The following is a 17,377-nucleotide window of genomic DNA, read 5'->3' on the forward strand; positions in this document are numbered from 1 at the left end:
CATTAACATGAACTAGTGAGTAGGGAATAAGAAGAAGATGAATATGATACCGATTTTGGGGAGGAGGATATTGGCATGAAAGATAATGATGAGGAAAAGCTCAGAGGAGGGTCAATTTGCTTGATTTCTTGTTTGTACGTTTCTAAGTATTAGATTTAGATTAAAGTTTATATAAACGTTTTAATTTCTTTTTACTATTGTTCATAGTGATACTTGAATATCTCGAGGTTTATCAACCGAAAAGAATAAACTTTTTGTCATTAGCCGAATGTGATCTCACATAGACAAAATTTAAAACACTTTCAATCATCATGAAAATGATGTTATGACTTAGAAGAGAGGAGAAAGATGAAGGCGAGGAAGGAGGGAACAAAAAGGTGAAGGTAAGGAAAGAGAAGAATAAGCAAGATGAAGAAGGCGTAGAAATGAAAATAATAATGTTGAAGAGGGGAAAGGGAAGAAGAAGATGAAAAAAGTACGTGGATATATAAATGACATGGTAAACTTAAATTTTTATCTGTATATTTTCTTCTTATTTTATTTTAAAATCTAACTATGTAGACCTCTAATTCCATTATAAAGCAAATTAAAAGGAACATATGAGGAGCAATTTTGCCGCACAAGTCATACACAAAGAACAAAAGCTATAAGTATCCACAACTCGATTATAAACTACTCAATCAACCACCTCAGTAACCTTTGAACACATAATTTTTTTAATGATACAAGATAGCAACATCAGAGTTTTGATATAAATATTTGAATACAGATCAAACTTGACAGCATAAAAAGCTCAAATCCGAATACAAAATAAGATGCATTGCTCGTCGCTAGGAGCATTAATCGCAAACAACCAATGAGCCAATTCATACAAATTAATTTGTTGTGATGAGAAAGACCGAAAGAAATGTGATGCAAGTTTCTCGAAACAAGGTGCAAAAGTCACTTATTCTTCACAGATGAAAAGTTACTATGATTCAAAGGTGTGAGGAATTGGATTTCCGAGCATAAACGGATACTGACACATAATTGTAAGTTTCTTCAGAATATTCACATCCTGCAGCATATATTCGACCCTTTCTAGCAAAAAGTTATATAATAAAGCTCCTGAAGAAGAATGCACTTGAGACGAGATTGCAGAAAATTCGAAACATGTTGTGGCGGACTCGAGCAATTCATATATGTCCCTGATAAGTCCTAGCTGCTAATAAGAATGTGATTTGAGTCGAAAGCTTTTCAGGAAAACCTGAGAGATAGAATTTGCATTGAATCCATAAACTTAAATCGAGCTAACCTTGTTATTTAACGTAAGAACTTCTAGATTGGAGAGCATTTGATAAATTTTTTCGTTAAACGTTCCCAGCAAATATCAACACCAAGACCTAATGCCAGCGGATTTAGATTGGGAAATCTAGATAGATTCAGATCATTGGCAACACACAACAACTATACGAGCAAGATTTTAGTATGATATTAGTGCCAAACTACATCTTTCGATGTATACGGAATTACAATGTAGAACAATAAGGTAACTTACCTGAACACTGTCATTAGATAGGGAAAGTAACTTTATGTTTGCTATCCCCTTAAAGAGCTCACGAACATGATGATAAATATTATAGTGATCAGCATCCACAGCAATATGTCGGAGATCCAGATGCGCATCAATCAAGGTCACCAAACTCTTCGCCACAAAATTGTCTGATATATGACCTTTGACATGGACATAGTCGAGATTTGGAGCATTAATGACAAATTCATAGGGGCAATCTACCGATATGTCAATTACAAATCTGTAACTAAAAGGGAAACTTTTCAATGTAGGTATAGAAATATCTATCACCCTTGTCTTCTCCATTGTACTTTCTTCTATGACCAATTCTTCAATAGTTGGACAACCCGGAAGCAAGATCCGAATATTATTGTCATCTAAACCCATCACTCTCCTGATTTCAAGTACATTAAGCTTAGGTAAGCTAACAAAAGAAGGGACAAAGAGAGGCATGCGAGATAGCTTTAATACCACAAGGGTGCTGGTCATGAAAAGCTTCCAAGGCAACTTCACAAATTCCCTTTGAACAACAAATAAAAGTCAAGTTCAAGCTCTAGAATATTATGGGAAATGGCCACAACCAAGTAGAAATGGTAGCAACACTATGATGACACTCATAAATGAGACGAAACTTTAAGATATTGGGAACTTAATTAAGAAGCATTACTCTGTTCACAAAATTCTGGAAGGTGGTCTCTGATCCCCAATTTGCGTTTATATTGACGACTGGGCAAATCCTCGATGAAGCCTAGCATCAAAATTGAGTACGGGAACAAAAGTCCACAAATACCTCCATCTTGTTGACAAAACACTGGTCGCAACACAATATTTAGTTGGAATAAACGAAAGAATGTGACAAAGTATGTCATTAAGCAAATCACTAATTCTATCTACTTCTTCAGTATCGAAATCCATCACATCTGCATCTCTAACTTCTAAGGAAAAAAAGGGGAAAAAAATGCTTTAAATTACTTAGTAAGAGAATTAAATTTATGGAAAAGTGATAGTGTTGAAGAGGGAAGGGGTATAAGTGCATATATTAAAGAAAAACTCATAGCTTCAAGCTTAAAATCTACTAATAAATTATGGCTTATGCTTTTAGAAATCCATTGGGTGGAATTAGCCATTCCTTCAATCTTCATGCGGAAAGCGAATAACATTTGACCTTTGGTTACACGACATGGCCATTCAATTTTCCGTAAAAGGCTCATACAAGAAAATTAAAAAAAAAAAAAAAAAACCCTACTTCACTGCCGTGAGATAAACAAAAACGCCAAAATTTATGATTTGGGGCTGTCATCAATCTTTTGCCCCTGAATTCTCTGTTTTAAGCTTTTTTTTTTAATATGGTTAGAATAAATTTTTGTCCTCTCCCTACAGGAGAGTTGTTCTACCCATTTATTGGGTTGATTCTACTCATATATTGGGTTTTAATCTCTATCTTCGTGAGAGTTTGAGGTTATGAATTTTGGTCTTTAGTTGATTTGTTGGTAGAGATTAATGCGATAATACAGCAGACACCAAAATTGCAATTACTATCAACTACATCAAATTCAATTCTATCTCAAGACTACAATAGATCGAAAGACCCCCTTATAGAAGGCTGTATCAAACAGCAATGTGGAAGAGGATATTTAAAATTGTCAGATCTCATACACAACGATGATAGTTTTGTTAATTTTGAATTATTTTTAGTTAAAGTTGTCATGTATATGCTAATTTTTATCTCTAATGTAGATGTCATATGACTCTTTATTAATAAATCAGGTATTATTAAAAAAAAAGAAATTATCTCAGGCACAAATAATTCGATTCACTTACATCCAAAGCTATAGGCTCTTTAACACCCATTTTCTTCATACCATTTTTTACTCCCACCATCCAACTCATTTTTTCAATTAAAGTATATAAATATGTAATGTATAAAAAAAACATGTCGAAATGAAACAAGGAATTACAAGATATAGTTTTAGATAACAAAATAAAAACCTCACATGTCCATTGATCCCCTCAATGGTGCAAATCCCCCTATAAATCTTTTTTTCCCCTTATAAATCTAGAGACAAAACAAAGTAACAAATAAATTTTCTTTAAATTTAGAGGAGTATAAATGTACCTAAATATCTTCAATATGACAAGAACCAAAAGTATAAATTTTTTAACACTTGCAAACTAGAATATCTTTCTAGATCCAAATTATTTAACAATTTTATTTGTAGGCTAATTATATTGCTATTCTCACTTTTATAGGGCAATTATTTAGTGTACCAAAACAAAAAGATATTTGATTACTTAGCAATAATATAAATTTAAAGTTTTCCATAATACTATAGATTTTATTGTTTTCCTTGTAGAAATGCAAAACTAAATAAATTCACTAATTTACAATTATTTAAAATTTTGTAAAATTTAAAATCCCATATTGTTTAAGGATTCAAATGAGAAAGACCCTTTGTTGAATGGCAAATCTATTAATTCCTTACTTTTCCATCACTTTCTATAAGATTAAACTATTAGCAATAATTCTTCTATTTCAATTTGTTTGACCTTAAGAATTTGACCCACATCAAAATACACAAATCTAAAAAGGATAATTAACCTTAAGACCATGTCCAAAAAAATATGGGCATGGCTTGACATTTCAATACAGTAACAAGCCACAAAATCATTACCTTATTCGGTAGGAAAAACAAACAAAATATATTTTAAAAAAACTCAAAAGACTACAAACAAATGAGTGTCAAAAATTTACGTGGAAAATCGTCATAAAGTTTTTACTTTATTCGACTTTATCTAAAGTTAATCTACAACAAAAAAAATAATCATAATAATAGCTAGTTACATCAACATGCTACTTGTGATTATGGCCAACATGATATCATAAACATAAATGCAAAAATCAATATTAGAGATTACCTTACTAATTTCGTGAACAAAATATAACTTCTTGGTTGTGTGCACCATTTTTCCATGATATTCTAGAGCTTGAACTTGATTTCTATTTGTCTGTTCAAAGGGAATTTGTGAGGTTTGCTAGGAAGTTTTTCATGTCCAACACAATTGTGGTATAAAACAATCTCACCCTTCCGTCACTATCCCTTCTTTTGTTTGCTTGCCTAAGCTTAAGAAACTGAAAATTAGGAAGGTAATGGGTTTAATGACAATTATACTCAAATCTTGCTTGTAGGCTGTCTAGTCCTTAAAGAATTGGTCATAGAAGAAACTATAAGAGCGAAGACAATGGTGACATATATTCCTATATCTACTTTAAGAAGTTTCACTTTTAGCTACAGATTTGTGATTGATATATCAGTAGATTACCCTTATAAATTTGTAATCAATGACCCAAATCTCGAATATTTCCATGTCAAAGGTCGTATATCAAACAATTTAGTGGTAAAGAGTTTGACGACCATGATTAATACGCATTTGGATCACCGAGAAACCATTGTTAATGCTGATCGAGTACATCTTGTTCATGATGAAATCTTTGCCATACTGCGGTGAAAACATAACCATTAGTTTGTACTCCATATAAAGTATAAACCATGGTAAATAAAAAGGCATATTCAATGATACTTGAAAATTAAAGAACAAATCCAAAACAACATTGTAAAGGAATTCAAAAGCTTCAACAACAAACGATTGATAATGATAGAATTATATTCAAGGAATCAACTTTTTATGCATCTACCATCCAAAATACTTCCCAAGAGTGAATGTCAAAATTCATCAATCCAGGTGTGCTATGGTGGTTCAGAGGATGGGGTTGTGGTAACTCATATCATCGGGTATGTTGCGAGCAAATATATAGCGAACATTGAATTATTAATCTAATAATTCAAAGGTGTAATTATTGAAAACGGATGAGTGAAAGATCGGATTATTATCGATAATTTTTCCTGTTTTTACTGGGGTAGGTATGAAATGTTTAAAATAGACCTGATAACCCGACTTTATAACCATATCCGACTTGACCCGAATTCAAAATGAATGTAAAAATGTGAAAAAAAATAATGTAGACATAAGACTCGATTTTAAATCGACTCAAAATCGACCCAATAACTCAAATGAACACCTGATTAGAGAATAAAGACATCTGTAGATAGTGAAAATTGAACCAATCTCAGAAAAGCACTCAAGCCTCATAGTGATCAAGTTCTTTTCCATTGAAGAAGCAAATCATAATCCAATTCTTCAAAAATCAAAGTCTAAGCAACAAAACTATGTAGAACATGAAAGATTCAAATGCTAGTATAACTCATAAAAACAAAAAGAACAGAACTTTAACATAATGGATTGATTAAAATACACCCCATCACAATAAACACAATACAACACCTTAAAATTATCATAAAACAAAAAAGATTATATTGGGTTGAGAAAATACCAGAAAAACTACAGATTATGGAAATATGAATTGTGGGTTCTATTTCTTCACTCCTTTTTTGAATTTTTTGTGGGTTTTTTGTGTTCAAAATCAAAAATAAAAACTGGGTTTTTTTTTTTCTTTTTGGGTGGTTGGTAAATTATCATCATCTCCCTCATACTACTATCTATCATTTGCTCTGTAATGTATTACTTAATGGGTTGATGCATAAACTTCCAGCATGTCATTAATTTATAGATGTTCGGAGAAATCATTAAGGGATGTATCATGTGTGCAGGTAGTAGCGCAAATGAAAAGCCCAAAAATCTGTTGCGGAAATGACGAAAGATTTTCGTAGTAACACGAGAAGGAGTACTCTTAGTGTGTATGTAAACGTGTTACTTTTATCATTTTTGGGTTTTCCGTTTTTCTATTAAAATCATTGTTGTCTCTTGTTTAAACAATATCAAAATAAGAAGTAAAATTTACTTATTTTAATCTAGTAAGAGGCGCGTCTCATACAAAAATATGTGTTTTTGTTGTGGTTACTAAGTAGGCGGAAAAAAAATATTAGCTCAAATTGAACTTGTGTTTATCTTTGACAAAAAGTGGCATACGCTAAAATTAGACATTATCTAATTCTCAATTTCTTTTAGTTTTTCAATTAAATTTGAATACTCTTATGCTCCAACAATTATATTTATTTTTTTGATTTAAGATAGACTAGGCAGCCCATGCCATTAAGAAAAGAGAGAATTAATGTTTTTTGTTAATAAGTGAAATCGATATTTATCCCAATTCCAAAACGACTATTCTCCTCTGTGGCGGTCGTACAGGTGCGACATGTGATCCGACTCACTATTTAATACTTTTTATGTAAAAAATTAATTCTTTTATATAATTTTTTGGAGTTATCATTTTAAAACTTAGAATGAACATTTAGACCTTGAAGCAAATATTTTAAGCCATGGAATTAACAACTTTTAACCGTTAAAGTAGGCATTTTAAGTATTGTAGTAGTCAGTTTAACAATTAATGAGGGAGCGTTAAGGCATGGAGTATGGGCTTTAAGCTTAAAGTAGAGATTTTAAGCCTGAAATGAACATATTAACGGTTGAAATAGTTTGTTGAAAAATAAAACTAAGTCTTGATTGGACATTTTAAATCATAAAATGAGCATTTTAAGTCTTAGAATGAATATTTTAAATCTTGTAATAAGTATTTTAAGGCTTGAAGTTAGAATGTAATTTTTTTCATAAATTGGACCATATTGGTTGTACAAGTGCAATGGTCTCATATGAGAATTTGGGGTATTTGACAAACGACTAATAACTTATTACGGTAACTGATTTGACCAATTAATTTAATTAACGGATTGAACTAAATGATTTTAAACCGTTGCTCATGTGAGTTTTGTGATTTGGCGATTAAAACAAGTTCTCAATCCACAGAATGTCAAGTCACAAGTGAGATTCTTCGTGTGCATTTGACCTAAGAATGCAAGAGGTTTGGAATGTGTAAATGTGCGCCAGCAATTACTTGGACATCTGATGATGTATGTATAAAATTTTACTCTAATTAATAACAACAATGTTGCTGTTTCCGATCACTGAAATATAGTCTACTACTCAAATAATCAGTGATAAAACCCATTTCCAAAATTCACAGAATACCTACAAATTAATTACCATACAAAGAAAATCAACTCTTTATTTGCGAATTACATATATTTACTAACTACGGTCCTAATACTTATTTTTTGCAACTATAATCGTCAAAATATCAAAATTTACGACGTTCATGCAAAATTATACTATTCCAACTACTTAAATTAAATTTCAATGACTAAAATGACTGTGATTTAGCCTTACATCGTAGATAATTTGCAATAACGCTAAACTTTAAAAATATAATTACAAATTATTCTTAAATATCACTATAAGTAATAAAACTACAACAATTCATATTTAAAGGTATGACAAGATTTTGCATTAATTTGGACAATTGCATACGAATTAAATATCATTATTATTATTATAAGTAATTCTCCAGTTACAAATTTCAGTCAGGCATTTCATCAAACACCCAACAGGCATCCTTTAAACACCCTCATAAACAATAATTTAACCAAACGAAAAAAACCCAGTACCTATTACCTAACTTTGATCACTCGATCTTATCCACTTGCTGTTGTGATTCAAGAGGAAGCCCAAGTTCAGAAGAAACAGATTCAACAGCTTTAGAAGCATTTCTACCTTCAGGAACAACAGCAAGAAAAGTCTTAGTTTTACTAATAGGTCTACATTTTTCAAGCTGAACCAAATCACCAACTTTGAACTGGTTATCCGGGTCATGGGCTTGGTACTTCTTCTTCTTCCGAACCCGACGTTTGTATTTCGGGTGGGGCGCAAGACGAACCACTTCAACATTAACAGTTTTGTCATTGGTTGCACAAACTACTCTTCCTTGCATTGATCTCATGGCTTTGATGATAGGTAAAGAAGTAGAGGCTGAAGAAGGTGGAAGTGGGGAGGAGAGAGAAAGGGAGGAAAATGATGGGAGGAGAGAGAATTTGGAGGTGGAAGTTCCATGGAGGAAAGGGGTGGAAAGTGAGGAATTGGGTTTGGATGATGAGAGAGAAAGTGGTGGTTTGAGGAGGGAGAATGTTAGAGACATTTTTTTGGGGCAAAGGATTGTTTAGAGATGGAGGGGATTTTAGCTCATCTTTGACTTGTTTTGCTTGAATGAATAGATATGGTCCATATGGATTATGGACTAAATAGGTTGGTTTGGTTGCTACACAATTGGAATGGGTTGAATTGTGTTTGTTTGGGTGGTTGGGTATATTTGAGTTCGGCTTGAGTTTATAGTACATTGTGCGAAATTATATTGTCTCAAATCGTGTTGTAAATAATGTTGTATTTGACACACAAAAATGAGGTTTAACTATGGATGTATATTTCTAGTTGCTCATGTGTCTACTATTGTGACTCCTCCCTCGTGCCAAATTGTATCGTGTCAAGTTGTCCTTTAAATGTTGTGACGTGCTTTGGGCGAGCCATGGTTGGCCAACCTATGTGCCTGGCTGACCCACTTCCATCTTAACCACTCACAACTCGTAAATATGGATGACAAAATGTGTAGGCGGGTACAAATACTCCCTCACCATTACAACTACTTGCAACATGTTTACTCTATTTGTTCTTTTGAGATTGCTACTGACAGTGACATGTTGTGAAAGAAAATATCACTACAAATAACAATACCAAAGAAATAAACTATTATGTTTTAAGCTTCATTTTATATAATATCATACAATATAATAAATGAGGTGAGAAATTTCAAATAAATCATACATGAAAGTTGGATTGCAACATGTTGTTAAAATCTCTCAAAATTACCAAATTTCAACTTTATATTTTTCTTTTCTATGTAGTATATACTAAACCATCTTTATTAAATACGCTTAAATCACCTTAAACAATTCTCGTTCGTCAATCGCGACCCCAATAGTTTCTATTAGCAAAGAGTGTCATGCTTCATGTGGTTCATGGAGTCCAAACAAAATCATAGGATAATGTCTCTATGGACTATGAGTCAATAGCATGACTAGGGGTGTTTAATGGGTCGAGTCTCCTTTTTAAGCCTTTATCCTGACCATTTTTAGAAGGGCTTTGTAAGGGCTGGGCTGAAAGCGGGCTATACTATAATTAAAATGAAAGTGGGTTATAAAAGAGCTCAATAAGGTTCGAAAACGGGCTTTTGTAAATAACATAATTAATGTATAATTTAAATATTATAAATGACAATGTCAATAAAATTATTAATATTTTTTCAATTTAATTAATATAAATGATAATTTAATTGTTATAAATTGATAAATAGGGATTAAAATAGTTTTTAGTAGTTTAGCCTATATTAATTTTAAAGGGCCCTTATTTAACCCGACCCATATTTACTTAAGCATGACCGGCCCTTATCTGGGCCATTGAACACCCTTAACCCCGACTCATGCACCAGATGACAATACATGGTTATGCAATAGAATCATTTTCATTTTCCAACCACTACTTCAATTGGGAATAATTCTGTACTTCTGCTGTCTACACCATCATTCGATTCAAATTTTCCTTCCATAATCCAAATAATCTCCTGGAAAAACAAAAACCCATCTCAATTCTTCCACCAAACTGTAAATTAACTTCGAACAACAACAAAAATGGAGTCAATTGGTGTACTATTAGGAGTTTCAATGAATGAATACTTGGAACAACAACTTAGCAAACGCTATAACCTCTTCCGTTTCTGGAACTTTCCAGACAAAACCCAATTCCTCTCTCAAAACGCCAATTCAATCCGCGCCCTTATTGTAAATTCCTTTATTAGTGCCGACGCTTCCCTTATTGACGCTCTTCCGAATCTCGAAATCGTCGCTACTTTCAGCGTTGGACTTGATAGGGTGGATTTGGGAAAATGTAAAGAAAAGGGGATTAAAGTTACTAATACCCCTGATGTGTTAACTGATGATGTTGCTGATTTAGCAATTGGGCTTATGCTTGCTGTTTTGAGAAAGATTCCTCAGTGTGATCGTTATGTTCGAGCTGGATTGTGGAAGAAAGGGGATTTTCGATTGACTACTAGGGTATGTATGTTTCTTATTGTACATTCTAATGGTTTTTCAATTTAATTGATTGGGGATTAAATTGATTATTATATGAAATTTGTATATAATGGAATTTAAGTTCATTGATGATTTGAATGGCTATTTAAATTTTTTTTGTTGCTATTTACCTGTGGTGATGTTAGCGATTTATCTGTGCTTATGTGATGTTAAAATGTAGGTTGATCATGTTTTGATGAAAACCATTAGAAATGTACAAGATGAGCAACAATTTAGGATCTTTGGAGTTTTAAGTAATGGATTCTCAATGGGGCCAGAGTTTTATATTTGTTTAATTTCAGATTATAATTGGACTATGTTAAATTGATTCATCAAATTATGTGCAATTGTTATTTATGTGAAGTACTAACGGTCTGTTTGGTAATCGATATTAAATGGTAGGAATAAAAATGAGAAAATTAATGTAATTTGGATAGGAATATCTCTTGACAAACTTAATGCATATGCTCATTCTCCTTTAACAAATTTATTTTCTTCACAATATTCATTACAAATGTATTTTCTTCACAATATTCATTTCATTTCATTAATTCAGTGGTAATGAAAAATTGTGAATAATTTTTTTTTATGATCAAAATTAGGATGGAACCTCATCGGATTTACGTGCTGCCAACTCTCTTCTTGTATGTGCCTTGTGTACAAATCCCAATTTATCAGACCTTGGTTGTAATTACTGTAATTGCATATATATAATACATGAATTATTTGGCTCAATCTTCCTGCAACGTAGCTTTTCGTAAGCTCATCATTGATCTTGTGATCTTTGCTTATGGTAGATAGGTCTGAAGAAGAACAGAGAGACTATGACTAGTGATTTTATAATCACTCGGTCATTGAACGATTTTCCATCTTGGCTTTAAACGTTCCACATTTTGCACATTATTAAACTCCATTTTGTTCATTTTCCGCTTCTAAGGTTTTCGCCTTCAAGGATGCGTGCATCACTTCTATAGTAAGAATCGCTTACGGATATCTCAAAGGATGTTCATGTTGTTGCCTTGTGACTCATGAGAGTATTTTAATGTTAGGAAGCAGATTTTCCATTTCTACTAACTTTCATCCATATTATAACTTCAGTAAGACCTTAGCTCATCACTTACTGCTCTTTTTGCTTCGTGTTTTCAGTTCACCGGAAAAAAGGTTGGAATCATCGGTTTAGGCCGGATTGGCGCTGCAATTGCCAAGAGAGCTGAGGCATTTGACTGCCCCATTGCTTACCACTCTAGAACAAAAAGGCCAGATTCTAATTACACTTACTATCCCAGTGTCCATGAACTCGCGTCCAATTGTGACATTTTAGTAGTTTCCTGTGCCCTAACGGAAGAAACAAGACATATTGTCAACCGTGAAGTCATCGATGCATTGGGGCCCAAAGGTGTCCTGATCAACATCGGAAGAGGCCCTCATGTTGATGAACAAGAGCTTGTGAAAGCCCTAATTGAAGGTCGGTTAGCTGGGGCTGGGCTTGACGTCTTTGATAATGAACCTCATGTTCCCAAAGAAATGTTTAAACTTGATAACGTAGTAATCTTGCCTCATGTAGCTAGTGGGACTGTCGAGACACGAACCAACATGGCTAATCTTGTTCTTGGGAACTTGGAGGGTCATTTTAATGGAAAACCACTATTAACACAAGTTGTATGAATTTACGATGTTATGTGGTTAGGCCGGCGTCCTTTCATTATATCGCGAATCGAATATATTACTCGATTACCATCTTTGTCGAGCCAGAATACATTACGGTTAGATAAGATTTTCAACAAAATGCCCTGAAATAAGATACAAATTGGATTTTAGGATTTGGTTTGGCATTGTTTACCATTTTTATTCTTATGTGCGAAAATTTTCTAGGTACTACTAGTGTGCTAGTGCTACTTTGTGAACACACAAATTTTTGTGAGAGACGGTCTCTTTGAGAGACCATCTCTAATATAATGTTGTTTTGCCAACAATAAACTTAATTTTTTACTTCGACTCCATTTTTAACAATAGGGTGAGATCTCAAAATAAGAAGTTCATATACTATTAATTTGTATTATTGAACTATTTAACGCATATATGAGACGCGTCTCATGATGAGATCATCTCATATAAGAATTTGTGTAATATTTTGAGTGCATTGTTGTTGGATTATTTATCTCACTTCGACGAATTAAGGATGTTGCACACAGTTTATAAGTCATTGGAGTAATAATTATATTAGGTGTATTGTTCTTCCTCTCATTGTTATATGATTTTGAAATGATATCTGTAACATTTGGGGAAATTAATATATTAAGACGAGTGAGTTTAAGAGATTTGTAAATACGAGAATGGCCTTATATATACATAATATAAAAATATTCCAAACTTAATTTCTTTTCTCTTTTACTTCTTTTAATTTAAAAAAACTAAAAAATAAAAATAAAAAAATAAAAATAAAAATAAAATATATCAAACCTTTATTACTCTTTCTCCCTCTCACTCGTTGGAACCCAAAGGAAGAATCAGAGTCATATTCTTCCTCTAATTTCTTCTACCTCTGATTCCTTCCTCTGATTCTTTCGCATTCTCCCTTTGAATCGTTGATTCTGATTTTCGCAAGAAGAACAACAGTGGCCGTCGTCTTCTTTGTCTTCGACCTTTGAAGGAAGCCACAGCCCTAACACCATCCCCTTCATCTAATTTCGAAGCAACAATGTCGTTATTCATCTGATTTCGCTCCTGGTTCTTCAAGAAACGTAGTCCTTCGCTTGATTTTTTTTTTTGAAAAGTAACGAACTAAAGCTAATCAGGTATAATCTATCGATTCTTTCTTTGATTTTCAACACATTATTTCAGCATTATCTTTAGCTTTTCTCTGATTTCGAACCACCATAAGTGTAGAAGCAGCCAAAATCTTCCTCCCTTGACTTGAATTCTGCCGATTTGGGGAAGGATTGAGTGAGTTTTTGGTCTTGTTGATTAAGCATCAAAACCAAGACGAAAATAAAGATTTGAACTTGATTTTTTTTCCGTTTCTTGTTGATGCAAACAGAAGGTAGTCCTTCTTGATTTCTTTCCTTGTTTTTCCTTAATAATTATGCTCTTATTCATATAATTTCCCTTGTATAATCGTTTATTCATGTGTTAAACCCTAAATGTTGTTGAATCTTGGAATGTATATGAGTTAGTTAGATGAGTTATTAAATTGGAAATTCATGGAAAATGTGTTATTGGCGAGTTATGTGATGATGAGAATTTAAGTGTAGGCTATGATTTTAGTAGTAGATTATTCGAATTAGTTGTGGTTAGTTCAGTGTTCTTGGATATAATATTAACCTTTTCACATTATGGTAATGGTTAAATGTTGATTGATTGGTTGTTATTGAAGGTATCTAGGGTTCGTGTGGAAATTATTAGTTGAATGGATAAACTAGCTGAATCTTTCTTTTGGATAGTTTGTTAATCTTGTTTAGTTTCTTGGTTTTGAGTTTAGATGAACATGGAAGTGTTTGAATTGGAATACAAAGGGAATTGTGGAGACGTATAATCTTTACAAGAATATAAGCTAGACTAAAGCAAGGTTATTTATTTTGATGATATTGAGGGTTGGGGTTAAGACTTGCACAATCTCTGAAATGAGAAATATTAGAATAGAAGATGGAACTAAGATGCATTCTTAGGATGAGATGCAATGAGCTATATGAACCTAGTTGTAGTATCGTATGCTTTGTTGTGATGTTATATTTGTTATGCTTCAGGAGGCGACATTATCGAGTAGCCCTTCTAGTGATCGCGGTGTACCAAACTTAGCTTCTTGAAGCGTTCTTTTTGGTGAGTAGTAGCAGTCCCTTAAAGGGTCTGGCCAGACTACATTCTTGAAAATAAACTTTTTACTAAAGCTCTTTTGAATCGAAAATTGTTGAGACAAATGTTATTGTGAATGCTTATGCTGATATTATGATATGGTCAATGGATCGGGCTTGCGAGCTGGTCATTGATGGAGTTGAGGAACATTGTTCCCTGCTCCCTGTTTTTGAAGCGAATTGTCATTCAGATATTGACTAGCTTCACTCGAGAGTGACATAGCCTTAGAGCTATGGGGCACCTCTCAAACTAGACTCCCTGTGCGCACATAGATCTAGGAAACTGATGTTGCTTTTAAACCTATGATTTGAATTACTGTGTTTTGTTGTTTTAGATTGTTACTTCTCATTCAATTTAATCTGACTTTTTGTTGTTTCCAACTTTTAGTTTGACTAAAGATCGAAACCAGTTGGGAATAATGGATTAGCAAAGGTGATTAGAGGTTCCAAGGATGTATATTGAGCTGAGCACGTAGGAATTTGTAGTTTTGCATTAGGATTTTGGATAAATGTAATTTGATTTGGTTGTGTTGGTTATATCGGACTTGTAGAGAATTGTACGATCATCCTGTGTTTTAGTTAGATGTTTGTTTTGAGATGTAGCCGAGTTAATTACGTTGAAAAACTTGTGTCCCCTTTGCTCAAGTTTTGAAAGTGTGATTTCAGTTTCTTGGGAAACGAACCCAGTGATGACTCTGTTTACTCAGTTAACGGTAAGTCGGTTTGTTATAATATCTCCTTGACTCATTAAGTGTGTACACATTGTATTTTGCCGATATGCTGACATTGATAACATATGGTTTTAAGATGGTATCCCCTTAACTTATAAACTGTGTGCACTTGAGGTTTTCCTTAATTATATGCTGACATTAACAGTAAGTCTAGCTCAATTTAACATGGGTTGAACGCCGATGTTTACAAATGTACTGAATCAATTTGACCATTATTTTTTATGTTATATATCTTACACGATTCAATATTAATAAGGTTTAAATCAATGATCCGAGCCATAACCTTGGCACACTCAGAATTAAGATCTCACTGAACCTAAAAGAGGGAATACCAATGAAAACGAATGTCGGAGAAAAAAGTAATTGTATTTTTTTTCTCTGTGTACATCAGTGTAACATAATTTGCTAACTAATTCGCTTTTTGAATTTACGATTTGCTCAAAGTTGCCTAAGAATAGTCCAAAGCAGACCATAATTTGCTTTTTTCGATTCGCAATTCGTGAGGAAATTAGCGAATCACCGTAAATTTATCATTCTTCTGTTTTGTTAATGATTACATTTTTTTTTTATTTTCACACTATATAGTATAATATAAATTTGTAAAATAAAATATTAAAAAATTAATATTTTAAAAATATGCATTAAGATGAATCAGATAAAATCTTACTTAATTATATCTTTTTACACGTTTGAAAAATATTGTAAAATTAAAATTGATGATGAATAGCAATTACCATTGAAATGTTGTCTTTTAAAAAACAAAAAAAAAGTATTAGGAATGTGAAGGAAAAATAACCCCTTTGAAGATGAGGAATTTGAGTGTCTGAAGTGTGAAGTAAATGAATGTTCCTTCAGAATGAGTGAAGTAACTACCAAAATTTGATCCCACCACACATTGCCATCCTCCCCCATATCTCTTGTCAAAATCCTACAAAAACAAAAATCAAAAAACTTATAAATTATATTTTGCTGAAAATTAAAAATGCATATTGAGCTTTTCTTATGTTACTCATATTCTTTCATTTTAACAAAAGTTTCCATATTATTTCCTCTTTTTCAAATTTATTTCCTTAAAGAAATGTTCAGAAAAATTGAAAAAAAAAAAGAATTTTTTAAGTGATGGTATATTATTTAATTAAATAATAGATATAATGGAAAAAAGAGGGATAAAAATATTAAAAATAAAGTTAGTGGAAAAAAATAAGTACTCTAAAATAAAAAAAAAATATTTAGATAATAAAGTTATTGGAAAAAGTATATGGATCATAAGCAATATAAATATATTAAATCAAGTTAGGAAAAAATGATAAATTGGGAGAATTTGAATATAAACAATATAAGTTTGTAGGAATCATAAATATTAATAAAATATTAATATGAGGATGAATAATGTTAATTAAGTCAAAAGATTTGTAGAACAACCTAAATTGATAAATGAGAACAATTTGAAAAACAGAGGGTGTAATCGTTAGATCCCATGTTACGGTATTGCTAGCATAATTGGTGCTAAATTTTCCATTTAAATAACCAACTTAATGAAAAGATAAGCACAAATTTTTGTATGAAACAGTCTCATCGTGAAACGTGTCTCATACTTAAGTTAAATAGCTCAATAATTGAAACTTTTAGCTTATATGCTTCTTATTTTGAGATCATTTCACCATGAAACGTGTCAAGATGGGCTGAAAGATAAGTTGATGATTATAAACAATAAATATTATCTCAAACACTGATCTAATTAAAAAAAAATAAAAAAAATAAATAGTACCTTTTTGATATGAGCAGCAATGGATTTGCAGTCAAAGACATCAAAGAGATCAAGAGCATGAGAAGCAGAAGCCATAGCTTGGATCTGCATCTTCATTGGCATATCACTATCATCTATCAATGCTTTTCCTTCCAACATTTTATGTATACTCAAGAGTCAAGACTCTAGTTAGTAACCTTGATCAGATACTCGATAGATATGTTTTAATATGATTTTTGATTCTTATTTGTGAAACCCAGAAAGAAGGATAAGCTCAATAATGATAATAGTGTTAATAGTACAGGGAATGGGTATCTGGATTTGGAGACGTATTTTTAATTATGGTGTAAACTTAAATGGAAAAAGGAAATATGTTGTTATGCAGAGAAATGGCAGAACATGAAGCAATACCCATATATAGTTGGTCTGTCTTTTTTTTTTTTGACTTTTAAAATTTGTTTGAATGGAAG

At 32.4% G+C, this 17,377-nt stretch overlaps 4 protein-coding genes across 7 annotated transcripts; 1 reads left to right on the forward strand and 3 right to left on the reverse strand.

The window, feature by feature from the left end:
• Nucleotides 1-457: 457 nt before the first annotated feature.
• LOC130806825 (F-box/LRR-repeat protein At4g14096-like) lies at nt 458-5,467 on the reverse strand. 4 transcript variants are annotated; one of them, XM_057672036.1, is made up of 5 exons: nt 4,469-5,467; nt 2,220-2,363; nt 2,024-2,072; nt 1,538-1,946; nt 458-1,446 (listed from the first exon to the last, which is right to left on the reverse strand). In XM_057672036.1, exons 4-5 carry the CDS (start codon nt 1,937-1,939, stop codon nt 1,318-1,320), a joined length of 531 nt encoding a protein of 176 aa, XP_057528019.1. In that variant the 5' UTR covers nt 1,940-1,946; nt 2,024-2,072; nt 2,220-2,363; nt 4,469-5,467; the 3' UTR covers nt 458-1,317. The 4 variants fall into 4 exon arrangements, with proteins under 4 accessions (XP_057528019.1, XP_057528017.1, XP_057528014.1 ...); XM_057672034.1 differs by having other exon boundaries at nt 459-1,446; nt 1,538-2,072; nt 4,469-5,465; XM_057672031.1 differs by lacking the exon at nt 4,469-5,467 and having other exon boundaries at nt 461-1,201; nt 1,295-1,446; nt 1,538-4,452.
• A 2,463-nt stretch (nt 5,468-7,930) lies between these two features.
• Nucleotides 7,931-9,263, reverse strand: LOC130805326 (30S ribosomal protein S17, chloroplastic-like). The gene has a single exon (XM_057670067.1). It carries the CDS (start codon nt 8,595-8,597, stop codon nt 8,088-8,090), a length of 510 nt encoding a protein of 169 aa, XP_057526050.1. The 5' UTR covers nt 8,598-9,263; the 3' UTR covers nt 7,931-8,087.
• A 447-nt stretch (nt 9,264-9,710) lies between these two features.
• On the forward strand, nt 9,711-12,401 carry LOC130805325 (glyoxylate/hydroxypyruvate/pyruvate reductase 2KGR-like). Its single transcript, XM_057670064.1, has 2 exons — nt 9,711-10,563; nt 11,728-12,401. The coding sequence occupies exons 1-2, from the start codon at nt 10,141-10,143 to the stop codon at nt 12,244-12,246; spliced, it is 942 nt and encodes a 313-aa protein (XP_057526047.1). The 5' UTR covers nt 9,711-10,140; the 3' UTR covers nt 12,247-12,401.
• Nucleotides 10,557-17,377, reverse strand: LOC130805327 (uncharacterized). Its single transcript, XM_057670068.1, has 3 exons — nt 16,929-17,377; nt 13,042-16,088; nt 10,557-12,371 (listed from the first exon to the last, which is right to left on the reverse strand). The coding sequence occupies exons 1-2, from the start codon at nt 17,064-17,066 to the stop codon at nt 15,933-15,935; spliced, it is 294 nt and encodes a 97-aa protein (XP_057526051.1). The 5' UTR covers nt 17,067-17,377; the 3' UTR covers nt 10,557-12,371; nt 13,042-15,932.

Source organism: Amaranthus tricolor, chromosome 2 (genome assembly GCF_026212465.1).
Source record: "Amaranthus tricolor cultivar Red isolate AtriRed21 chromosome 2, ASM2621246v1, whole genome shotgun sequence".
Taxonomy (NCBI): Eukaryota; Viridiplantae; Streptophyta; class Magnoliopsida; order Caryophyllales; family Amaranthaceae; genus Amaranthus; species Amaranthus tricolor.